The sequence below is a fragment of the Leopardus geoffroyi genome, chromosome D2 (assembly GCF_018350155.1).
Source record: "Leopardus geoffroyi isolate Oge1 chromosome D2, O.geoffroyi_Oge1_pat1.0, whole genome shotgun sequence".
Classification (NCBI taxonomy): domain Eukaryota; kingdom Metazoa; phylum Chordata; class Mammalia; order Carnivora; family Felidae; genus Leopardus; species Leopardus geoffroyi.
The window spans coordinates 53608886-53635947 of NC_059334.1; the positions used below are offsets into that span (position 1 = coordinate 53608886).

Below are 27062 nucleotides of genomic sequence, written 5' to 3' on the forward strand. Positions count from 1 at the left end.
CATCTTGGAGGTTACCACACCAACTTTATAAAAGAAAGACACGTCCATCACTGATACCCATTGTATTGATTCTTCACTGATAACTGCCTTTGTGCATTGTTGTGTAAAAACTTCCAGTGTACCAAATAAAGAAGTCTCCTTTAATGGTTAATGAAGGGAGTGTGTACAGATAAGTGTGCCTTTCTTTTCTTGTGCAGAAAAGGATAAACCATGTTAGAAAAAATATATTTTGTCTTGTGGTGGGATATTCTTAGTTCTTTTTATTTTTAATTTTAATGTTTTAATTTTGTTTTTTATTTTTGGGAGAGAGAGTGCAAGCAGGAGGAGGGACAGACAGGGAGGGAGACACAGAATCCGAAGCAGTCTCCCGGCTCTGAGCTGTCAGCATGGGGGCTCAAACCCATGAGCAGTGAGATCATGACCTGAGCAGAAGTCGGACACTCAACCGACTGAGCCACCCAGGCGCCCTGGGATATTCTTAGTTCTGACACATGGTAGGTGGGAATAATGACCAATTTTCATTTAAGGTCCTGATCTCTTTTGTTCTCCAGCTGTTGACAGTGAATATATTGCTTTTTAAGAGGGAGTATTGTGAGAGTACAGAAGCAAGAACATAGGAAAATTTGAATGTAAAACTGACATATGTGTTTAAATATAGACAGTGCTTTTGGCTAATCTTAATACTCATCCCTAGGATGTGTCATTTGCTGTAAAGAAAAACAGCCAAAATAATATGAGTTAGTGAAGTGGAATCTTTTAAATATAACTGGAGTATTTTCTGGGGCTGCTAAAGTTTTGAAGTTACATTGACTAACCCATTCTTTCATATTCATGTAAGTTGTGATTCAGAAAAACTGGTAAAAGCCATTTGCCAAATTGTGATATTTTTGACTTCATATTAAAATAAAATAAAAACTGGCTGCTAGACTGATTAGTTTCTACCATATCTAACAAAATTAATGTGTCATACCTGACTTTTATACTTGTTTTTTTTTTATTTCCAAAATTGAACATCAAAATTTTATGTATGTCCACATATTTACTGAAGGCATATTGATTTTTTTTAATCATACTCCTTCTCTTGTAAGTAACTTACAATTGTATCTGTATATTACATTGCATTATTATAAATTTGGTAATGAGAAACAGCATTTAAGTAATGAAAAGTGATTTATTACCTTGCTTTTTAAGGTACATGAATGGATAAAACAATCACCTTGGATTTAAATAATCTTAATCTTGACTAGTTTTATAATTTCTCAGTGGTTTTCATAATATTATATCCCATAGTGCATACTAACATATTTATTTCAGTCAAAACATGAAGTCAGATTTTTTTTCTGTGATACTAATACACTTGCCTTATTTAACAGTTTGATTGTGAGGACTGCCCTTGTTGATTGGGTCTTAGGGTGGGTATTTTATCAGTAAATTAAATACACTAAATCTGTAGTTCAGAGTTTTTAGCTAAAAAGTATGTTGTTAGGTGCAAATAAAGGAAAGCCCCATTCATCATATTAAGAAACTAATTTCCAATAAAAATTTAGGTTTTGTTTTATTAATTATCTAAAATTATAATATACTTAGATTGTATTGATCAGTTCTTATTAATTGTAATGATAATTCAACCTAGAAGGAAAAAGCTACCTTAACACCTAAATCTTTATGGTCTCAGGAATAAAATAAAAATACAAACATACTACACTAGAAAATACAGTATTAGAGAGGTGCCTGGCTCAGTCAGTAGAGCATGTGACTCCTGATCTCAAGGTCATGAGTTCGAGCCCCACATTAGGGGTAGAGTTTACTTAAAAAAAAATACACAGTATTAGAAAAAAACACATTAAATTAGAAAATATCTATAAGGGTGGTAGTCTGAAAATATTAATTAAAAAAGAAAAAGGAAAACTGTAATTTATTTCTAAATATTAAGGAAGAGCATGTTCATATATTTTTTAAATGATTATAGATAACCATTGGATATGTTTAAATGAGGATGTAATAGTTTTATTTATAGTATACTTGAAATTGCGTCCTTTATATTTATTTAAACTCATAATGGAGGGGCGCCTGGGTGGCTCAGTTGGTTAAGCGTCCAACTTCGGCTCAGGTCATGATTTCGCGGTCTGTGGGTTCGAGCCCCGCATCGGGCTGTGTGCTGACAGCTCAGAGCCTGGAGCCTGTTTCAGATTCTATGCCTCCCTCTTCCTCTGACCCTCCCCTGTTCATGCTCTCTCTCTCTCTGTCTCAAAAATAAATAAATGTTAAAAAAAAAATTAAAAAAAAATAAACTCATAATGGAAAAAATTTAGTTACTAAAATAAAAACTGTGTGAGGGGGACCATAGTTTTTTTTGAAATTATTTTAATTCTTTGAGTACAAAAATACTGGGAGAGCTGCCCTAGGGGTTACCTAGGTAAACTTATTTTTTGCATTGTGAGTTTAGTTTTTGTAGCATTAAGAAAAGGCATTTTCTGGGGTGCCTGGGTGGCTTAGTTGGGTAAATGTCTGACCTCAGCTCAGGTCATGATCTCGTGGTTTGTGAGTTCGAGCCCTGCATCAGGCTCTGTGATGACAGCTCAGAGCCTGGAGCCTGCTTCAGATTCTGTGTCTCCCTCTCTGCCCCTCCTCTGCTTGCACTCTCTCAAAAATAAACATTAAAAAAAAAACTTTAAAAGTCATTTTTTGGGGCGCCTGGGTGGCACAGTCGGTTAAGCGTCCGACTTCAGCCAGGTCATGATCTCGCGGTCCGTGAGTTCGAGCCCCGCGTCAGGCTCTGGGCTGATGGCTTGGAGCCTGGAGCCTGTTTCCGATTCTGTGTCTCCCTCTCTCTCTGCCCCTCCCCCGTTCATGCTCTGTCTCTCTCTGTCCCAAAAATAAATAAACGTTGAAAAAAAAAATTAAAAAAAAAATAAATAAAAGTCATTTTTTTTGGATAAGTACTTAAATAGTAAAACTATCAAAAATTTTTTTCAGTGAAAATATGAGTTTTGATTTTTTTTTCCCTAGTAATTTTTTTTTTTTCCTTTTGGATTCTGTTTGGAGTCTTGAGTAGGGGAATGGGTTCCTAGTCCTTTCTTCTCACTCTGGATGGATTCTCCTTTTAAGCAGAGAGGAAGACAAAAGAAATGGATATATCATTTCAATCATTCATTCATTCATTCAACAAATAGCAATTGATTGCCTTCCATGCACCAAATGTTGTGCTAAGTAATAAGGATACAACGGCGAACTGGTTGGACAGGACCATATTCTAAAAGACTGGAGTCAGGTAGTAAAGATAGATCTCTGTTATCCAGTATGGTAACTATTAGCTGTATGTGGCTATTTAAATTTAAATTAATTAAAATTAAACGAAGTTAAAATTCAGAGTCTCAGTAATATTAGCCACATTGAAGTGCTCAGTGGCCATATCTATCTCGTGGCTACCACAGAAGACAGTGCAGATATAGAAAATGTTCATTGTCACAGAAAGTGCTATTAGACAATGGACCAATAGACTGCTAATTAAGAAGTTATGGCACAGGGGCACCTGGGTGGCTCAGTCGGTTGAGCATTTGACTCTTGGTTTCAGCTCAGGTCATGATCTCATGGTCATGGGATGGAGCACTGCGTCAGGCTTTGTGCTAGGAGTAGACCATGCTTGAGATTCTCTCCCTCTCCCTCTGCCCTCCCCCCCTTGCACATGCTCCTCTTTCTCTCTCTCTCTCTCTCAAAAAAAAAGTTATAACACAGTTGATAAGTGCAGTGATATGGATATACAGATTACTATGGGATAACATGGATAATAGCAAGCCTCAGGAAGTTGAGGAAGGCTTTCTAAAGGAAGTGACATCTATAGTGAGTCCTGAAGGATAAATATAAGTCATATAGGGAAACAACTGGGAAGCACTTTTCAAGAATAGCTTGTACAAAAGTCTGGAAGTGAAAAGAAAATGCTATATTGAATATACTGAGATGAGGCAGGAAATGGAAGAAGGTGCCAGATCATGTAGAGTCTTATACATTATTTTCAGAAGTTGAGACTTTACAGCCAATTTCTTTATTTAGTTCTCCTCACTGACAGCCATATTTTGAGTTAGTCAGTCAGAAATCTATAAAACCTTAGTGATAAGTTGGGCAACTGTTAAATTGTTTGAATTTACATTTAGTCTTCCTAAGTGTCATGATAACAAACAAGGTTTCTCTTTTTGAACTACAAAGTCAAAAATTTATTCCTGACATCAGTATGAAATACCATTTCAGTTACATTCCATTTGTTAGAAAATTTAAAATGAGGGGTGCCTGGGTGGCTCAGTTGGTTAAGTGTCCGACTTCAGCTCAGGTCATGATCTCGTGGTTTGTGAGTTCAAGCCCCACATCGGGCTCTGTGCTGTCAGAGCCTGCTTCAGATTCTGTCTCTCCATCTCTCGGCCCCTCCCCTGCTCATGCTCTGTGTCTGTCTCTCAATAATGAGTAAATGTTAAAAAAAATTAAAAAAAAATTTAAATGATTCTTAGGGGTAAAGAAGTTATCTATTTTGTAGTATGTTTATGTTTCATTACTCTGCTGATTTTATTTTAGGGTGATGAGGAAACATTTGAAAATTATTACCGAAAACAAAGGAAGAAACAAGCAAGACTGGTATTGCAGCCCCAGTCAAATATGGTAAGTTATGTGAACATTTTGAATTGGTTATATTGTCACTTTTTACCTCTTACCCTGCCTTAATTTCTTCAGAGCATGTATCATTATTCATTCAACAACAAATATTTATTGAATATCTACCATTTCCAATAATTGGTTTAGGTGCTAAGGGTATAGCAGTGAACAAAACAGGTAAGTCCCTTCTCTCATGAGCTTACATTCTATTAGAGATAGATAGTAAACAAATAAAATAGTGAATAAATAAAAAGAGAAATAAGAAGATATATAAAGTATCAGGGAGTGATAATTAGTTTCTGACAATATGGTAGACTATGTACTTGGATTAATTGTTCTACTGACAGAACAACTAAAGATGCTGGATAAAACATTTAAACATTTTAAAAATTATTTTTAACTGCACTGAGGATTTGGTAGAAAAGTATAGTTAGGAGAAAAACTAAGTGAATATGGAATTGCTCTGTATGGAATTGCACTTGTGATAATTATATGACTAGATGTGTTTGTGAAAACAGTGCATGAAAAAGTGAGTTTTATTGTACGTAATTTATACAGTATATTCCACTATAGAACAAATAAAACAGGGAAACCTAAATGAAGGCAGAAATCCAGATAAGTTTAATTAAGCACTAATTGTGGCTTTTATCTTAGAGGCATCTGTTGAATGGGAAGCATGAATTTTGAGGACATGGGAGTACAGAGAGCCACCCAAAGTAGCTGATAAGAGGTTGTCTCCCTTGTGAAGCTAAGACTCCAAAGAATTAGAGCCTCATTATTAGGATGACCTAGAGATAAAAAACATCTGGGGGCACCTGGCTGGCTCACTCAGTAGGGTATGCGACTCTTGATCTTGGGGTCATGGGTTTGAGCCCCACATTGGAAGTAGAGATTACTTAAAAAAAAACAAATGGACATAATGTTATATATTTTAAAAATCTAGCAAAACCTCTCTGTTCTTTCCTCCACACACTGTAAGGACATTGCTTATCTTAAATGTTGGTGCTAAAGGAACAAGGCGAAAAAAAATCTCTGAGAATACATAACAAGTGGATTCTCACATGTGTTTGCCACACAGATTTATTCTACTTGGATAATTGAAAAAAATCTCAGGTTGAAAATTTAGTTTGAAGTATTTCTATGCTGATATTGCCAGTAGAAGCAAATGCAGATCTCTGAACTTTCATATCATAATTTCAAGGAAAATTAGCAAATCACAGTCAAAAATAATTATAAAACAACTGAGAATCATTAAAGATATTGGCAACAGAGGGACTCCTGGGTGGCTTAGTTAATTGTGTCTGACTCTTGATTTCAGCTCAGGTCATGGTACCGTAGTTGTGGGGTCAAGCCCTGCATTGGGCTCTGTGCTGACTGTGGAGCCTGGTTAAGATTCTTTCTCTCCTTCTGCCCTTCTCCCCCGCTTGTGCTCTCTCTGGAAAAAAAAAAAAACAAAATATATATGTGTGTGTGTGTGTGTGTGTGTGTGTGTGTATGTGTGTGTATACATAAATATATAATGTAGGCAACAGAAATAAATCCTAATAAGAGACTTTTAGTGTTTGAATTGTTAGCCACTTATTTTTATTTATTTATTTTTATTTATTTTGAGAGAGAGAGGGAGAGAGAGAATCCCAAGCAGATTCCACACTGTCAGTGCAGAGCCTGAGTTCAAACTCATGAACTGTGAATAACTGTGAATTTAATGCAAATTAAAACTACAGTGAGATACCACTATCTATCTACTAGACTGACTAAGATTAAAAAGATTTATGATAGATGCCCCAAATTATTAGCCATTTAATATAGTAATAATTGAATATATTTAAATAAAAAGCAAGCTTGCTGATATAAATAGGGAACAAGAAACTGTAAATACTTACCAAAATGAAGAAAAATCAAGTGGAATACCTAGAAATTGAAGATCTACTAATCAACATTAAAAATTTTATGAATAGGTTTAGCAGTTGATGAATTCTTAGTTGATTTGAAGAGATTACTTTGAAAGCCTCACAGAGAGATGAGAGGATAAAAATACAGAAGAGAGACAGAGGGGATACAGAGAGCAAGTCTAACATATCTAGTTGGAATTTCAGAAAGAGAAGCTAGAACAAGTGAGACAGAAGAGTATTTGAGGGCATAATGGCTGAGAAGTTTCCAGTATGGACAAGAACTATAAACTTTTACAGAGTCATATCCAAGGAATCCCGAGTAAGTTAAGTAAAAAGAAATACATTCTGAGAGATCTTATAGTGAAATCACAGACCATAAAGAGAAAATAGAAGACCTGAAAAATAGTATCAGCTAACTTTAGTTAATTGACATTTATTGAATACTCCTCCCCAAATAGCAGAATATGCATGCTTTTCAAATGCACATAGAAGGTTTACCAAGGTAGATCAAATGCTGGGCTATAAAATAAATCTCAGGAAATATAAAAGACTTGAAATCTTTTGACTACAAGATAATTAAATTATCCATATGCAAAAAAATACTTTTACCTCAATCAGCAATTCAAGAAATGGACCCAAATGCAAGAGATGAAACTTTAAAACTTTTAGAAAAAAAACAAAGGGTAAAATCTTTGTGACCATGGGTTAGGCAGTATTTTCTTAAGTGAGATACCTAAAGCATAAACCATAAGGTAAGGAAATTGTTAAATTGAACATTAAAATGAAGAACTACTCTTCAAAAGGCATTGCCAAGAAAGTGAAAAGACAAGACACAGATGGAGAGAAAATATTTGTAAAACTCATGTCTAACAAAGGGCTTATATTCAGAATATAAAAGAATTTGTATAACTATAAATAATTAAAGCCAAACTAATGGATAAAAGATCCAAGTATACATTTGTCTAGATAAACAAATGAGAAATAAGCACATGAGAAGATGTTCAATATCAATGTTTCATCAGGGACATGCAAATTAAAACCACAGTGAGATACCACTACATACTTACTAGACTAGCTAAAATTAAAAAGATTGATCATAGCAAGTGCTGGTGAGATGTGGAGCATCTGGAACCCTCATGCACTTCGGGTGGGTATAAAAACTATGGTGCCGCTTTGGAAAATAGTCTGGCAATTTGTTACAATGTTAAGCATGCACTTATGCTACAACCCAGCCGTCTTACTCCTAGGTTTTTACCCATGAGAAATAAAAACAGTGGCATATTTTAAATGCTAAAGGAAAATAACTGTCAACCTAGGATTCTATATCCAGTGAAACAAAGGCAAAGATAGACATTTTCAGACACAGAAGAGGAGAGTTTGTTACTAAGACACCCTTACTAAGGAAATTCTGAAGAATCTACTTCAGGCAAAAGGAAAGTGGTGCCAAATGGAAGATATGAGATGCTGGAAGGGATGAATAGCAAAGAAAGTATAAATATGTGGGTGAATCTATGTCAACCATAGAAAATAATGTTAATAAAATATTATGGACTTTAAAACAAGATAAAATACACAACAAAAGCATAAATGTGAGGTAGGAGTTAATGAAATGAAACTATACTACAGTTTTCTGAATTGTCCAGAAGAGTAAAAATATTGATTGATTTTAGGGTTTGATTATTTAAGTATGCATAATGCAGTTTCTGGGGTAACCAGTAAAAGAGTGGAAACAAAATATATACTTTCATATAATATTAAAAAATCTAGAATGATAAAAAATAAAATATTCATGTCGTAGTGTTGATAAAAAATAATTGAAACCTATAAGCACTTGATAACATCGACTCAAAATATTTAATACAAGATTGCCAAAACTAAAAGGATAAATGGGAAATCTGTAATGGATTTTTTTTTTTCAACGTTTTTATTTATTTTTGGGACAGAGAGAGACAGAGCATGAACGGGGGAGGGGCAGAGAGAGAGGGAGACACAGAATCGGAAACAGGCTCCAGGCTCTGAGCCATCAGCCCAGAGTCTGACGCGGGGCTCGAACTCACGGACCGCGAGATCGTGACTTGGCTGAAGTCGGACGCTCAACCGACTGCGCCACCCAGGCGCCCCTGTAATGGATTTTTAAGCATGTCTCAGTATCTTATACACCAAATAGATAAAATATCAATAAGAATATACAACATGCTTAACAGGCTTGTTCTAATAAACCATATAGAAGCCTGTTTCAACAACTGTAGAAACCTCTTCTTTTCAAGCACACATGGCGTATTATAAAATGTGACTAATATACTATTTAATAAAACAAATATCCAGAAATATCAAACATCTGGTCTCATGTAGATTCTATTCTCTCTGATCATATTTTATTTTATGTATTTATTTAAAAAAAATTTTTTAACATGTATTTATTAATTGAGAGACAGAGAGACACGGAGCATGAGCAGGGGAGGGATAGAAAGAGGGGGAGACACAGAATCAGAAGCAGGCCCCAGGCTCTGAGCTGTCAGCACAGAGCCTGACGCGGGGCTCGAACTCACACACTGCGAGATCATGACCTGGGCTAAAGTTGTTTGTTCAACTGACTGAGCCACCCAGGCACCCCATCTGTGATCATAGTATTTTAAAGCTGAAAGGTAAAACTATTTCTTTCCCCACAACCTGAAAAAAAAAAAAAACCCAGATGTTTGAAAAATTTTTTTAGATGTTTGAAAATTTTGATCACATTTATGAAATATGCAAAATACAGCATTTGAACGTAATCAAAATAATGAAATATTTCATGTAATTAACTTCTAAGAATGAAGTTCAAATGGTCAAATATTTTCCTGTATACCTTTTGTTAAAATTATTAACACACAATTGTAGATCATTTTTAAGGAGTTTGACTTTTATTGTGAATCAGATATAAAGTCATTGGAAGGTTTTTAGTGGAAGATATAATGATCTGATTACTCTTTGAAAAGTATCATCCTGGCAGGTATCTGGAGAATAGACTGAAGGGAGCAAGCCTGAAAGCTGGGGAGATTAGGTAGGAGAATGATATAATAGCCCCAGTGAGAAATTATGGTGGTTTGAACTAGCTTACTGTGAAGAAGGTTTTGAAGTTATATTTACTTTTTAACTTGTTTATTGTCTCTCTTTTTGAATGCAAGTTCCATGAGGGTAAGGGCTTTTTGCTTTTTACCAGTGTAACCCTGATACCTTAAAAATGTATGCAGCATATAGTAGACCCTCAATAAATATTTGTTAATAAATATTGTAGTGACTTGGAACTTACTTTTATGTTACTGGTATTTATTGGTTTAAATTGATTTTTATTTTTCATTTAAAGCATGAAACAGTTGATGGCTATAGAAGATATTTCACTCAAATTGTAGGGTATGTATCTAAAATGGAGATAAATATTATTTTTATATTATGTTAAATGTCAGAACTGCTTGTTTTCTGTTTGGGTTTTAATTTTTTTTTTTTTTTAACACATGCTATGTTGGTAATTACTGTTTTTAGGTTCTTTGTGGTGGAAGATCACATTTTACATGTGACCCAAGGATTAGTAACCAGGGCATACACTGATGAACTTTGGAACATGGCCCTCTCAAAGATAATTGCTGTCCTTAGAGCTCATTCAGTAAGTCAGCCAAATTATGTTACTAAGTTTTTAATTCAGTTACTTCAGGAACTTCTGAAATGCATGATGTCAGAAGAAAACCGTACCTCCATCATTCTGCATTTTTGGTAGCAGCTCAGATTTGGAAGCAGTAATGTTAGGCTTTTGTCTGGTTATACTGGGTTGTAATTTTGCAACTGACTGGGGCTTCCCAAGACATTTTTAGTCCAGCATTAATAGAAAATGAAGAATTAAGCTGGTCTCATTAGTCTCAACTGACCTCTTCATTAGATCACTGAAAAGCACCGTGAAGAAAGGGTTTTTAATTATCATTCCAAATTCTTTGTTTCCAAAATAAACTCCACCATTAAAACTAAATAGAACTTGTTCTTCGATGTTTATAATTTGTTTGCAGTAATATAATTACAGATTTCTTAAAAATATGCAATTGTCAAAATTTAAACCATTTGAAATAATGAACTTCTATGTGATGGGAAATTTCTTTATGCATTAAAGTAAAATGATCAAATATTTGCATAATACACCTTTTGTGGAAATAATACACTAGTACTATAAAGACTGTTGAAACTAATAATTGCTTATTGTAGATGTTTTCTTAAGACAGTTTTAGTAGCTTACCTTCAGTAAAATCTCCCCATACTTAAAATTTTGTAATTACTTATAATTTTATTATTAGGAATAGAGATTGAAAATATTTTAAAGGATTATTAGCTTATATAGTATTTAGATTGTAAATATACATTTTTTATTTATCGGGAAATAGATTCTTTATACACTTGTTTGTCCAATGAACTATAACTTTTTCTAACATATTAAAGAATAATTATGTTATGGTCTCTCCCTAAGAATTTTTACTGAATACAGGAAGCCAGACATGGATTTAACTAATAATCAAGATTTAAAATTTATTATAAGCCTGGCATATTAAAGGAAAATGTTTCAGGTTTTATTTGTTTTCTGGTTTATATTGTTTTCTGGTTATATTTTATTTGACTCTGGTTTATATTTGTTTTCTTTGTTTGTATTTCCACCCCTCCACCTCTACCCCAGTCTTACTGTACTGATCCTGATCTTGTTCTGGAGCTGAAGAATCTCATTGTATTATTTGCAGATACTTTGCAGGTGGGTGATAATATAACATTCAATTTATGACTATTCGAGCACTTAAAGATATATAAAATACAGATCATGCTCATTTATTTTATTATGGATTAGTGGTGGTAAATTAGTAGTAACCAGATGTTTGCTTATGTATTGGTATTCCCTGTTACCCAAGACTTTTCATTCTTCCCCCCTTCCGGATTATGAACCCTGGACAGAACTCAGGGAATATTATCGTCTTTTAAAATATTGATTATTCAGAGAGAATAGATAAAGTATTTCTTTTTTAGATAAATTATTTTCGTAGTTAAAGAAAAAAAAAAGTCCATGTTATAGTGAAAAGAACCCTGAACTAGAAATTAGAAGATAAAGGGACACCTGGGTGGCTCAGTCGGTTGGGCATCCGACTTCGGCTCAGGTCATGATCTCATGGTTCATGGATTCGAGCCCTGTGTCAGGCTCTGTGCTGACAGCTCAGAGCCTGGAGCCTGCTAAGGATTCTGTGTCTTCTTCTCTCTTTGCCCCTCCCCCACTCGTGCTCTGTCTCTCTCAAAAAGTAAATAAATATTTTAAAAAGTTAGAGGGGCGCCTGGGTGGCGCAGTCGGTTAAGCGTCCGACTTCAGCCAGGTCACGATCTCGCGGTCCGTGAGTTCGAGCCCCGCGTCGGGCTCTGGGCTGATGGCTCAGAGCCTGGAGCCTGTTTCCGATTCTGTGTCTCCCTCTCTCTCTGCCCCTCCCCCGTTCATGCTCTGTCTCTCTCTGTCCCAAAAATAAATAAAAACGTTGAAAAAAAATTAAAAAAAAAAAATAAATAAATAAAAAGTTAGAAATTAGAAGATATAAGCACTGCCTTAGGAAGTCACACATGACCCTGAGTTTATATTCTGCCCCTACTATTGACTAATTATATGTTTATAGGTTTTCTAAACTTTAGATCCTCATTTGTGAAAATCGGGTTATTATTAGTTTTCAGGATTGTTTTAAGTGTGATAATAAATATGAAAACATAGTTTGAATAAAAAAAAAAAGAAAACATATAGTTTGAAAGCTGTTTCCACTCATTTCCTTCCTAATTTTAGGTGTACTATGACAATGACCAAATCACTTTACTTCTTTGTGTCTTGTTTTTTTTCTTTTTAAAAATGAGGTTTAAACTGAATTGTCTCAAAACTCAATGCCTTTGTGATTTTCAGTATTAAAGTTTTAAGCTTGTCCCTTTTACTTGATCACGGATGGGCAAGAATTGATTGCATTTTGTTTTCATGTTTAAACTTAAGGGATTTTTATGGTTGGAATAACATTTCCTGAAATATAGATTGGCATTTTCCAAAGTGTGATAATAGATGTTACTTTAAAAGGAGTTCTGTGGTCAAAACATTTGGGAAATAAGTGAAGTAAAACAGACTTCTCCACTAATAGCCTCTTCAGAGCAAATTTATACCATATGATTCCAAAAGGAAGGTGCTTATGCAGCATTTTCCCAATATATTTGAGCTTTGAATCTTTTTCCACCATATGACATCTTGTAGGTATAGAGCTTCATGTAATATGTTTTAGGAAGTGCTAATTTAAACTATTTCCTTCATCATTAGAGTTTTTCCATCCTAGAATAATAGTTGTCTACTTTGTTCTTAAACTGAAGGAGATTCTACAAGTTCCTTCAGTAAATTGTTTTATTGTCTTATATCTTTATTAATTTGTATGCCTTATACTGTAACACCAGGATAATGTGGATTTTTTGTTTTCGTAAATTTTGTGACAAATATACCTGTAATATTATTGATTTCTCTGCAAAAAAAAAACTTGGTAAGTTTTATTGGAGACCACCTTAATTTTTTTAGGTCTAGCTCTAAGTAACTTGAGGGAGTTTTGCTATCCTTAATGACTTAAAGCATTGCTACTTAAAGCATGGTGGGAATACCACTCACTGGTCCGGAAATGTTACTAGTCCACAAATTATTTATTATGGATCCATAACATAAAGGAACTTCTGTCCGAATGTAAATCAACTACATTACTAAGTACAAAATTTAGCTTAGTTGGCATATATTTTGTAGCAAGAATTTCTCTATGTAGGTTAGCCTCATTCATTTATATTCTGGTGCAAGCTCCTTATCTCTTGGTAAGCCATAACAAACTGTTCTTGAACTGGCACTTTGAGTACAACTGAATCTAGAAAATTTCTATGGTTCCAAGGATTTCTCTAGAGAATCAAAGAAGAGTAATAGACAATATTCAGGTAATAGAGGCATTAGAAAGTAACAGTGATAGGTGTATAAGCCCTTGTAAGCATACCTTTCTAATCTTACTGCTTTGAAATAAGATTGAGGAGGACAAACCAATCCATATTACTTATTCAGAAATCCTGCAATATTGTCATTCCACTGAAAATTAACAGGCTGAGTATTAGTTAGGTCTTACACACTGTGGTCAAGTTATACCTTTTAATTAAAGAATTGGGGAGGGTCTTTTCATAAAAACTAGAAAACATTGCATAATATTTAGTTTTTAAAATTGGCCCTTTGCCACCCTAAGGAAAGTTTTCTTTTCATATGTCATTTTATTACTTAAAACAATGCTGACTAAACAATAACATTAAAAAATAACACCAACATATTATAGTTCTGCTTACTACGTATTAAGTAAATCACAAGTAAACATTTATGATTCATTACTAACATTTTTGAGCACCCACTATGTGCTAGTAGCTAGATGATATATAAAATGATAGACACCTAAAAATCAGACAATAGGGAAATAAAAATTCTTCAATAAATTTACAGTTTAAACAGATAAGATGTATAAGACATACTAATATAGCAACATATTAAAAACCTTTGGGCTCACAGAAGATGGAATGTCTGACTTTAATTCTAGATTGGGAAAGTCTGTACAGAAAGTTGAAATGGGAGTTGGGTTTTAAAAGATGAGTTCAGGGGCGCCTGGGTGGCGCAGTCGGTTAGGCATCCGACTTCAGCCAGGTCACGATCTCGCGGTCCGTGAGTTCGAGCCCCGCGTCAGGCTCTGGGCTTATGGCTCGGAGCCTGGAGCCTGTTTCCGATTCTGTGTCTCCCTCTCTCTCTGCCCCTCCCCCGTTCATGCTCTGTCTCTCTCTGTCCCAAAAATAAATAAACGTTGAAAAAAAAAATTAAAAAAAAAAAAAAGATGAGTTCAGCAAATACACACTAGGAAAGGGACATGAATGACAAAGGAAATAAAATACTATGTGTAAACTGTAGATAGAGGGATAGTATGGTGATAGAAAGAAGATGGGTGTGAGCAAAGAAGGGCAAATAGTGGTAATGAAACTAACAAGGTAGTTTGACCCAGATTATGGCAGGTCTTGTGGGACTTCAGTAAGTCTTCTGTAGTTTTTAACCAGGGGGATGGCGTGATCAGATTTGCACTTTTAAATGATAATCTTGAGAGTCTTTGCAATAGATTGAGTTGGAAGAGACAGATAGTTGGAATTTCAGTTTAGGAAGCTCTTATAATGGTCTAGGCAAGAGATGTGGCAGACCAAAATAAAGCAGTGGCACTGGGAATATTTCTGGAAAAAAGAAAGTAAGTGGTGGAGAAGAATGATGGATTTGAAAGAGATTTGTTAAGGAGGTAAAATCAAAAGGATTTGTTAAATGATATGTTTGAGTGTGGGGTCGTTTAAATGTTTTTCAAGTTTCTTCCTAATAACTGAATTGATGGTAGAACTATTAACAGAGATAGGAAATAGGAAAAACACTTGGTTTAGTTAGAAACGGAAGAGATGAGTTAACTTTAGTGTGTTTGCTTGCTGGCAGCCTCATTGGAGATGTCTAACAGGTGTTGGAGTCAAATATTTGGAGTTTCCAAGTAACTAGAGATGTAGATTCAGAATAATCAGAGAAAATAGTGTTTGAAGTCGGTAGACTTCACATTATGCTAGAGACCTAGAAGAAAAACATTGAAGGATGGAGATAGAAGAAAAAGGAAAACTGGAAGAACTGTTCATAGATAAAAGGAGAACAAGGAGAGAGAGTGATGTTACAGAATTCAAAGTAGACAAGTTTCAAGAGAGAGGTAATGTAGAGTGAGAGATCATTGACTTTTATATTTAGGAGGTAATCTGTGACATTGTTGAGAGAAGTTTTAAAGGAATAGCAGTGGGAGTTAGATTGTAGTAGGTTTGGCTATATGAAGAGAGTACAAAGGGAGGCAGCTGGCAGGCACAGCAAATTGAGGAAGCTTTTTTGTTTTTCTTACTATTGTTTCTTATTTTTCTTGGCTTAAAGATGGGAGGTCATTTAGCATATTTATTTAGCCAAGGGAAAGGAACTAGTGGAAATTAAAGACAATGGTGAATAAATAATCCATGAAACAGTTCCTGCAAGCAGAGTAGGATCAAAAATAAAGAAGAGGGAAACCTTGAAGGGGAAAAAGGACAAATCTGTAAGGTGGGCAGAAATATTTGGTCCTGAAATGGGTAAGATTTCAATGAATTTCGAAAGGAATAAAGTTTTGGAGAGTGTATATTTGATGGAAAGGTGTATATTTTCCCTGTACAGCGAAGTCAATCTTAAATTGAAGGTGCAAAATGAAGCTAGTGTGTTTCAGAAAAAATATATTCTCTTTTCTTCTTTTATCCTTTTTAGGGCCACTTCCCAAGACACCATTATATATGCAGGTCACTAATCTTGAACTTTTTCTCCAGTTTTGACTTCTACTACTTTTGAAGGTTAACCATGTAATCCAGACTGAAAAGAGAGAGGAGAAATGGAAAAATTATTCCAGCTTCATAAAAGTCTTTCTAAACTCTCTTATCTCATGCAACCTAGTAGAAAGTCAAAAAGATAACTTATTTTTATGCTGTTGGAATGACATACAATATGATGTAGTGATCACTTGCAAATAGTTCTCCAATATTTTCAACATTTCTCTAATGTATACCTTTACTTATTTGACTTGTTTATCTGCTTGTGTTGTGTTTTAGGGTTATGGTTTTCCAGTGAACCGACTTTTTGACCTTTTATTTGAAATAAGAGATCAATACAATGAAACACTGCTTAAGAAATGGGCTGGAGTTTTCAGGTTAGTCTAAAGCCATGGAACCTTAGTGTAAGGAAAAAGTTTGTTATATACTTTAGAATATAAAAATGCTTATATGATTTCGCATTTAGCAATAAAAATGCTTATAATTATTTTTTATTGTGGTAAAATATACATAACAAATTTTGCCATTTTAACCTTTTTAAAATGTACAGTTCAGTGACATTAGTATATTTATGTTGTTGCAACCATCCCCACTATCCTTTTAGAAATTTTTCATCTTCCCAGACTGAAACTGTAAAAATTAAACATTAACTCCTAGTCCCTTCTTCTAGCCCCGGCAATCACCATTGTAGTTTGTCTCTATGAATTTGACTACTCTCTGTATTGTATGTAAGTGGACTCATACAGTGTTTGTTTTTTTGTGTGTGTCTGGATTATTTCACTTAGCATAATGTTTCCAAGTTTCATCCATGTTGTAGCGTGTACCAGAATCTCATTTTTCAAGGCTAAATAATATTCCACTGTATGTATATCACATTTTATTTATCTATTTATTCATCTTTGATATTTGGGTCATTTCCACCTTTTGGCTGTTGTGAGTAATGCTGCTATGAACACTGATGTATAAATACATGTTTGAGTTTCTGTTTTCAGTTCTTTGGAAAATATACCCAGAAGTGGAATTGCTGGATTATATGGCAGATATATGTTTAATAAATTGAGGAACTGCCATACTGTTTTCCATAATGGCTGAAAGACTTATAATAAAATTAAAAAAAATTTTTTTAAATGTTTATTCATTTTTGAGAGACAGAGTTTATAGGTAGGGTGAGGCAGAGAGAGAGGGAGACACAGAATCCAAAGCAAGCTCCAGGCTCTGAGCTGTCAGCACAGAGCCCAACACAGGGCTCGAACTCATGAGCTGTGAGATCATGACCTGAGCTCAAGTCAGAGGCTTAACCAATTGAGCCACTCAGGCCCCCCTATAATAAATTTTTAATTGAACTACTTTTAGTTCTAATCTCTGTAGTTTGTTTTCCCCAATAAATGATAGATGTAAGGCTATAAGTATTCAAAGGTATTTAGTATTAGAAACAGAGATTTATAGCTTTTAAATTTTGTTTGGAAGGGCGCCTGGGTGGCTCAGTCGGTTAAGTGTCTGACTCTTGGTCTTCAGTTCAGGTCATGATCTGGCAGTCCTGAAATTGAGCCCTGAGTAGGGCTCTGCCAATGGGCTCTGTCAGGCTCCTCCTCTGTTTGCTTCTCCCCTGCTTGCACGCGCACGCGCTCTCTCTCTCCTCCCCCACCCCCCCCCATACACACAAAATAAATAAACTTAAAAAAATAAAAAATAAATTTGTTTGGAGAAAGTGCTGTTTTTACAAACAATGTAACTAGACTAAAAATCTTTAAAGCATCTAATTAGGAAAATTACTTTTGCTTTAATCACTTGCCTGCAGGTTATGGAAAAAGTATTTTATAATCTGTTATAATCTATATAACTTTGTATTGCCATGAAAAGAGAAATCTGTTCCCTAATTCTAAAATCCTTTATCCCTCCATCCTCCTTCCCTCCCCCCTCCTACCCTTTCCCCTCTCTTCCTTTCTTTTTTTCTTTCTTTCAAAAATAAAAATGTAAATCTTGAGATCTTACATCTAGGTCACACAAATATAGAAATGATGTGGCAGTAATATTTAATGAGATTAAAACAGAAAATATGTTAAATGATTTAACATCAGCTTGACATTTGCCTCATCAGTTTTCAAAACTAAACAGAGATGACCTGAATACTGTGATAGAAATCTTTAATATTTTTTTAATGTTTATTTATTTGTGAGAGAGAGAGAGCATGTGAGCAGGGGAGGGACAAAGAGAGAGGGAGACACAGAATCTGAAGCAGGCTCCAGGCTCCGAGCTGTCAGCACAGAGCCCGATGCGGGGCTCGAACCCACAAGCTGTGAGATCATGACCTGAGCCGAAGTCAGATGCTTAACTGACTGAGCCACCCAGGGGCTCCAGATAGAAATCTTTTTAAAATACCTGAGTTGTTCACAAGGTATTTTCACTTTTATTAACATCAACCAAATAAATTCTTATTTGCACTTTTTGTATTAACATTTCTTAGGGGTTATATTGTCAGGATGTTGTCTCAAGGGGACTGTTGACAGTCTTGATGAAACATATAATGCATCAACAATTTTTGATCTTCAGTATTTTAGAAATATGGGTAGTGCTTATTGATGGGTGGCAATCTATAATGTCTATGCTTTGATGTAATGTATGTAATGTGATGTAATCTATCTTTATATATAAAATCTTTACTTATAGGGTTGATGTTAATTACTTGCCCTCTTCAGAAGAGTGTTTAAGTTTTTATAATTGTTGATAGATTTGTATTGAGCCAGCTGTCTTATTTATCATTAAGACTTCTACTAGTGAGATTGTCGCCCAAGATGGGGAAAAACCATGAAGTATTGTTTTCTGTATAATTCTCAAATGTTTTTTGACTTCTACTTTTTTTTTTTCTACTTCTACTTTTAATACCCTTCTAGATCATGCCTTTTGCCTAAATTTTTAAGCAGTAATAGAGGGACACCTGGCTGGCTCAGTAGGTAGAGCATGTGACTCTTGGTCTCAGGGTTTTAAGTTTAAGCCTCATGTTGAGTGTAGAGATTACTTAAAAATAAAATTTTGGGGGAAAAATAGCAGAATTTAAGCTTTTCTTATTCCTGACCTATATATCTTCAAAAATAAACTTTGACTCCACAAGTAGTGAAGTGACAACAATGGCTAAGAGGTAAAAGTTATCATCAGTACTGAATAATTAAGATTTGACTATTTCCATGATAGAATTTATAATCTGTTATAGTTTATTTATGTGTGTGTATGGTTCCCTCCAGCTATATTGTGAACACCGGTGTTTTATTTATATTTATATTCTTGATTGCCTAGCCCCAAGTACAGTGCTTTACACAGAGTAGGAACTCAGTAAATGTTTATAGAATTCAGTTCAGTAAACAGTCACTTTGAAGACCACATTAACATTTTCAGAATGTGAAAGTACCATTCATTAAATTATCTCGCCTTTCATATTAACTGATTCCCTGGCATTTGTATAAAGTAAGTAGTTTATGGTCTTCTGGTAGTTTCTTAACCTGTAACTTGCCTTTTAAAAAGATTTTCATTTCAGTATAGTTAGCATACAGTATTATATTAGTTTCAGGTGTGCAATATAGTGGTTCAACAATTCTGTCACTCAGTGTTCATCAAGATAATTGTATACTTTTTTAAAAATGTATTTATTAAGAGAGGGAGGGAGAGAGAGAGCACGAGCACAAGTGGGGGAGGGGCAGGGAGAAAGAGAGACAGAATCCCAAGCAGGCTCTATGTCAACAGCGCAGAGTCTGACGAGAGGCTCGAACCCACGAACTGTGAGATCATGACCTGAGCTGAGACTAAGTACCAGACGCTTAACCAACTGTGCCATCCAGGTGCCCCCAAGATAATAATTCATTGTATTCTTAATTCCCTTTACCTGTTTCACCCATACTTCCATCCACCTTCCCTCTGGTAACCATCTGTTTGTTCTCTGTAGTGTAACTTGTCTTTTAAACCCTTATTTTAAAACACTATTTAGAAGGAAATAGGATTGGGGCAGCTGGGTGGCTCAGTCAGTTAAGCATCCAGCTTTGGCTCAGGTCATGATCTTGAGGTTCATGAGTTCAAGCCCATGTCGGGCTCTGTGCTAACAGCTTAGAGCCTGAAGCCTGCTTCTGATTCTGCGTCTCGCTCTCCCTAGCTCATATTCTCTCTTGCTCTCTAAAAATAAATAAAAAATAAATTTAAAAAATTAAAAAAAAAGGAAGGAAGTAGGATTAGTTGAAACCTCTCGTGGTATTTTAGGTGAACAGTGTCTTTTTAAAATTTTTATTTTATATCTTGTTTGTTTGTTTATACTTTTAAGTTAGTTAACATACAGTGTAGTCTTGGCTTCAGGAGTAGAACCCAGTGATTCGTCACTTACATGTAACACCCAGTGCTCATCCCAACATGTGCCCTCCTTAATGCCCATCACCCATTTACCTCGCCCCCATCAACCCTCAGTTTGTTCTCTGTATTTAAGAGTCTTATGGTTTGCCTCCCTCTCTGTTTTTATCTTATTTTTCCTTCCCTTCCCCTATGATCATCTGCTAAATTTCTCATATTCCACGTATGAGTGAAATCATCTGTCTTTGTATGACCGACTTACTTTGCTTAGCATAATACCCTCCAGTTACATCCACATTGTTGCAAATGGCAAGATTTCATTCTTTTGAGAGAGAGAAAAGGAGAGAGAGAGAGAGAACTGGGGAGGGGCAGAGAGAGAGGCAGAGAGAGAGAATCCCAAGTAGGCCCCTCACTGTCAGCACTGAACCTGATGCAAGACTCAATCTCACGAATTATGAGAACGTGACCCAAGCCGAAATCAAGAGTCAGATGCTTCACTGACTAAGCCACCAGGCGCCTCTAGCCAAACAGAGTCTTATTCCTCCCCCACCCCGAACAGAGTTTTATTGTAACTATTTTGTGCACCATCAGGATTTACAAACTTGTGCCTTTATTTCCAGTCTCATCAAGGCTCCAGACCCCATTTATCAATGAGATACCAGTCATCCAGTCGAAATCATATCCTTCTCTTGTATTCCATACTTCAGCAAATGTCTCTAATGAGGTGCCATATACATCATTTGTCCATTTGCCCTGTTTGGAAATTACAGATTCACCCAGAATATACCTTCCCTCATAATTTTCATTTAGTTTTTAAATCCTATGTATATATTTTATTTCTTAAACCTCTTCTTTTTGCCACCTCCTTTCTGTCCCCACTAGGACAGCTTTAATTCAGATCCTCATCACCTTTAATCTAGATTATTCTTCAGTCTTTCTTACTGGCCTCTGTGTTCATTATTGTCCTCCCAATTTATCCTCCACATAATGGACATACCACATTTCTCTGCCTAAAGCCTGTTAATGGTACTCCAGTGCCTACAGGATAAAATCTGGATGACTCCGTTTGTCCCCCTGCCCGGCCTCATGTACACCGTATCTCTTGTGTACTTTACGCTCTAGTAGTACTGCACTACCTATGGTTTTACTCACTCCCACACTCATACTTTTTTACCCCTTATGCTTTTGCTTGTTATGTTCCATCTTTCTGAAATGCTGTTCTTCCATAATCTCATTAGAAGTATTTCTTTTTTCAAAAAAAAAAAAAAAAAAAAAAGGAATTATTTCTTTTTTCATCTTGAAAGGCCCTACAGAGCCCATGGCTTCTCTATAAAACTTTCCAGGGGCGCCTGGGTGGCTCAGTCGGTTAAGCGTCTGACTTCAGCTCAGGTCACGATCTCGCGGTCCGTGAGTTCGAGCCCCGCGTCGGGCTGTGGGCTGATGGCTTAGAGCCTGGAGCCTGCTTCCATTCTGTGTCTCCCCCTCTCTCTGCCCCTCCCCTGTTCATGCTCTGTCTCTCTCTGTCTCAAAAATAAATGTTAAAAAAAATTAAAAAAAAAAATTTCCATGAGATCATCTCCCACCTACTCTGATAAACTTAATCATTTAGTCCTTTGTGCTATTTCTGAAACTTGCACCCCTTTTATTATGTATAACGCATTATTATAAACATAATTTGTTTTCATGTCTGTATCTCCTCTGTTAGGTTGAAAACAAAGATCTTGTTTTTATCTTCGTGAATTAGGGAATTTTCATCACAATTACTCCAGCTCCTGTCACACAATAAGTGCTCAATAAATATTAGTCAAGCTTAATTATTGGTTAAAAGAAAGTTGATGATTGGATAGCAGGTATATTTGGACAGTCTGGGTTATGCTATAGTAACAAAAATGCCCGCTATCTCAGCGGGTGGGTACAGACATTTTATTTCTCACCCAGAAGTCCCTACTGGGTCTAGTAGTCCTAGATCCAGGCTGTTTGCATTTGTGTTTACACATTCTTGACATGTAGTATTCCCTATTACTACGGGAAAGAGAGTCACACAGTTAGCTCATAAATGCTTTGGACCTGAAGCAACACCTGTCACTTCCACTCTCAACCCAGTGGCCAAAACTAGTGATATGTCTCTGCCTGTTTGCATGGGGGCTGTGTGAGCACATGGAGAGCATAGAGATATTGCATGAGTAGTAATTGTATTGCCTTACTAAATATAAAAGGTCCTTTTGTAAATACAGCATTTGAAAAGACTAAATCGAAGGCACTGTTTACATCTTCGGGGCACTTAATGATCTAGTTGAGAAGAGAGAGAGAGAAAAGACTTACAATTTGAGAATTGTCCCTATCAAGAAATACAACTGTAATACTCATCTTATGGCTTTGTTTTAGTTGTAGATAATGAGTTTCTTCAGACTGTGCATCTTAAGAATTGTTCTAGAGTAAAAAACTAAAACTGAGGTGCTGAGAGGATGTAAAACAAGTGGAAGGAAGAGATTGCATATGAATTTTGAGGAACAAGATTTATTTGGTATTGAATTTTAGAATTCTGAATGAGTAGGCAGTGTTTTCCTATTTCAACTTCTGACTAACGAAAATGCTTTTGTAGTAATTGGTTTATAAAAAAAGTATTGTTCTATATCACTTCAGTGATACATTTTCAATATTATATATTCAAGTCTCTCTTCTTTCTCAACAGGGACATTTTTGAAGAAGATAATTATAGCCCCATCCCTATTGTTAATGAAGAAGAATATAAAGTAGTCATCAGTAAATTTCCCTTTCAAGATCCAGACCTTGAAAAGGTATAAGCTAGTTTTTAATTTAAGAATTCTGTGAAACAAATTCATGAATAGCTATTGCTATATAATATTAACCTGACATTGTGAGAGTGGCTTCTTTTGAGGCTTTTGTTGTTATTGTGTTATCTGAGAAACTCAGTTATGTTCTGTTGACTGTTAAAGATTATGTTACTACTTCTATTCTACTACTACTACTACTACTACTACTACTACTACTGTTTTTGTGAAGTTAAGAAGGGATTTTCCTGGGGATACTAGGAGCAGTTGTCCCAAATGTTAGGTGAATTCTCAGGACAGGTATTAGTAACATTATATAGATTCCAAGTTAGATAAAGTAAATGTCAAGTAGATTATAGGAATAAGAATATTTTAGGGAAAGAGAGGAGAATTGATCTGAAATGTTCATCATTGTGGAAGATCTTATTTTATGTTTTCTTTTCTAGAAATACACTTCTGCAAAAAGTTTATCTTGGTTAAATAGGGTTGTATGAAGGCAGTTGCCACCTGTAGATTTTTTTCCTGAAATGGGAATATGTATTTTTAGAGTCAAGATATGTTAACAAAAGATAGGATAGAGAAAGGAAAGAGACCAGCACATAGAGTATTGTGGGAATACATAAGATTGCATATGTGTGATCATCCATACACATCAGCACACACTTGAACCTATCTAGTATCTCTGGGTAGAATCTGATCTCCCAGGAAAACAGCATCATCTTTCCTGTTACTGTCACTTTTATTCTTGTTTTTTTTCTCTTTACTTTTCTTTGTTATTTTCTAACTCTTTATAATTTAGTCCTTTTCTATGTTTTTATTTCTTCACAGTGAACAAGAGTGAATTCTCAGTGAATGTGTGAACTATGACTAAATTTTTGTTATTTTTTATGTATGTATAAACTAGACATGTTATGTATAATAGTCACTAAATATAGGACCAAGTAATTAAATGCATAGCTTTTAGATTATAGCCAAGACTGCCAGTACATATACATAATAGTTGTATTTTAATGAACACAAAAGACCAGAATATTCTGCATGTTGTGGCTGGGTTTTATTTTGTTTTAGTTACTGGTAATAAGTTTGTTCAGGGTGTAGCATCTATATAAAGAACATTGGATTTGGTCCAGGTTCACATGCCAGCTCTGCCTATAGCTTGTGGGCAGATGTCTTACCTTATTTAGGCACTTGTGCCACATCTGTCAAATGAGAATGTCGAACTAAATAATCTCTAATGTCCTTTCTAATTACACTAAGTCATTCTAAATAGGTTTATAGTTAAAAGGAAGTTTGACTTTGCTTGTAGGGTGCTTCCAAAACATGCAGTATCTCTCAGGATTAAGCTCATTACGAGTTATATTCATTGGTTCATGTGTTACTTATTGAAAAGAAGAACTAATGTTAAAATAAAAACCACTTGGAAGATTTAAATCTGCAAACTGAAAAAACTCATAAAATTATTTAGTAACATTCTCTTGGTTGTGTGTTTATATATTCAATTTTTTCCTAATTTGAGTATAATTTTCATTTAAAACTATTAGAAAAGATGTAAAACTGCCTCTCACATAACTTGAATTGTGTTTTTAGTGTATATTATAGGTGAGCAAGAAGTAAGACTGAACATATATGCAAAGATCTGTCTTTTTGCAGATAACTATGCTAATTTGATAAGAACTCTTTGGCTAAAAGAAGAACTTATTTATATTCTGTCTTTAATGTCATTAAAATAGTTCTTAAAGCTGAAATGCCTTTTAAATAGTATTGGGTTCATTATTCTGTGAAGCATAATTTGGAGGTGAATTAGCACTTACATTTTCATCAGGTGATTTTAAAGAATACCAACTTTTTGGTTGGTTTTTGTAGTACTCCTGATTGAGTCTCTAAATTTGGAAAGATTGAACCTACCAGTTTTGGAGAGACGTTGCTGTATATGACTGTTTCACCAGCAGCCAGTTGTAAGTTTCCTTCTGCTAGAGGTACCTAAGAATACTTCGTTCATTCAGATGTTGATCATTCATCTACTAGACATTGTGCTATTTGGTAGTTTTTCAGTCTCTGCTGTCAAAGAGCTTATAGTCAAGTGAGGGATAAACATGAAATTACAATTCACAGAATTTGGCACTCCTTAAGATAGAGGAAGCAGCATGCAGAAAGGCTCTAGTTCTGTAGTATAAAATGCAAGGTTGATAAAGTACAAGAGATGAAGATCAAGAAATGAAGATGAAGAAGTGGAAAGGACCAGACTATTCTAGAGCTTATAAACAGTGTTAGAGAGTTCAGCCTTTATCTTGAGGGCTATTGAGAAGTCACAACAAGGTTTTAACCACTAAAAACATAATCTGATTTGTGCTTTAGAAAGATCTCTTTGGCCAATGTGTGGCAAATGGATTAGATAAGAGTAAGACTAGCAGCTGGGAGGCCAGCTAGGGAATTGTTGCTGTTATCTTGGTAAGAGAGATTGGTGACCTGAGTGGGAGTTATGGCCATGGAATTTGATTTAAGATATGTTTAGGAGTAGGGGCCAACAGAAGTTGGTAATTATTTGCATATGAGGGATGATGAAGATAGAGGGGTCAGGTATGATCGCCAAGTTTCTGCCTTAAAGAGTAGTAGCATTTACTAAGATAGGAAATACCGGAGGAGCAGATTTAGAAGGAAAGGATGGTAATTGCACTATTGGATCTACTGAATATGTCCCAAATGTCACAGCCTAATGGAAGTGTCCAAGTGGCAGTTAGATATATGGATTTGGACTTCAGGAGAGTTAGCCTTGAGTAACAGATTTGGGAGATATTGGTGCTTGCATGGTGATTGAAGTCATGATATTAGGCAACATCATCCAAGGACAGTATGTGTAGTAAGAAGAGAAGACGTGTTGGGCAGGGCACGTGGGTGGCTCAGTTGGTTAAGTGTCTGACTTTTGATTTCAGCTTAGGTCATGATCTCACAGGTCTTGAGTTAGCTCCACATTGGGCTTTGTGCTGACAGTGTGGAGCCTGCTTGAGATTCTCTTCCTCTCCCTCTCTGCTCTTCCTGTGTGCGCTCTCTCTCAAAACAAACAAAAAAAGAGAGAGAGAGAGAAGATGTGGGCTAGAACCCTAAGGCACAGCAATAATTAAAAGATGGCTAGACTAGGAAGAGCTACCGGGAAGGTAGACAAATAAGGAAAATCAATGTGGGGCATGGATGCCAAGGAAGGAGAGATCATTTAAGAATCAGGAGGGAACTGTGTCAGATATTTCAGATAAATCAGGTAACGTGAAAGCTGGCAAAGTCTGTTGGATTTAACATCTGTGGGGTCACTAGTCACCTTGGTGAGAATACTTTCACTGGTTAACTAGGTTGCAACAAATGTGAAGATGGAAGTATAAATTAGAATTCATTAAGTGTAAATAGGAGCTTTTGGTAGAAATCTTGGAGAGAATTTACCTTTTGGAGACTGAGAATTTGCTAATAAATTTTGGCTGATAAAGCACTTTATCCAGAAGGTACCCTGTAAACCATTGGCTACACTGCTGTAAGGTATTACAGGAATTATGGAATGAAATAGATACCTTGTTGGTGTCAAGCCTTCACTGAAGGTGAGTGAGAGGAGTCTTAGAATTAATTGATGATACTGAGCCAGGAAGATGGCCCATAACTTTCATGGCCAACCTGACTCTTGTATTATGAATGCAAAGCAGCAGACAGCTAGACCTCTTCTGCAGGATGTTTCTCATCAGAACATACAGTGGTATTGATATGTACTTTCTCTGCTTCTTAGAAGTCTGATAATAGGATTTAAGAAACAGGTAAATTGCCACTATTTTCTCAGAAATATTTTAGTTTTCTTTAAAATCTCAAACATAATTAGAAATGTAACAGTAGACTTTGAGATGCAGTCATTTCCTATTCAAATGTGAAAGCAATTTAATTTTTACAATTTCAGGTGATTCGAATATCTTTTTCTAAAATTTCAAAAACAATATCAACTTTGTTTTTC

General features: G+C 35.4%; 1 protein-coding gene across 10 annotated transcripts in view; it reads left to right on the plus strand.

Moving 5' to 3' along the window:
• EXOC6 (exocyst complex component 6) overlaps positions 1-27062 on the plus strand; it is a 227951-nt gene that overhangs the window by 92221 nt on the left and 108668 nt on the right. For all 10 annotated transcript variants that reach the window (XM_045438226.1, XM_045438227.1, XM_045438232.1 and 7 more), the window contains 6 exons: positions 4564-4647; positions 9877-9923; positions 10053-10173; positions 11224-11295; positions 16242-16339; positions 22981-23086. In XM_045438226.1, the coding sequence (XP_045294182.1) occupies positions 4564-4647; positions 9877-9923; positions 10053-10173; positions 11224-11295; positions 16242-16339; positions 22981-23086 (528 nt within the window). The remainder of the gene's footprint in view (positions 1-4563; positions 4648-9876; positions 9924-10052; positions 10174-11223; positions 11296-16241; positions 16340-22980; positions 23087-27062) is intronic.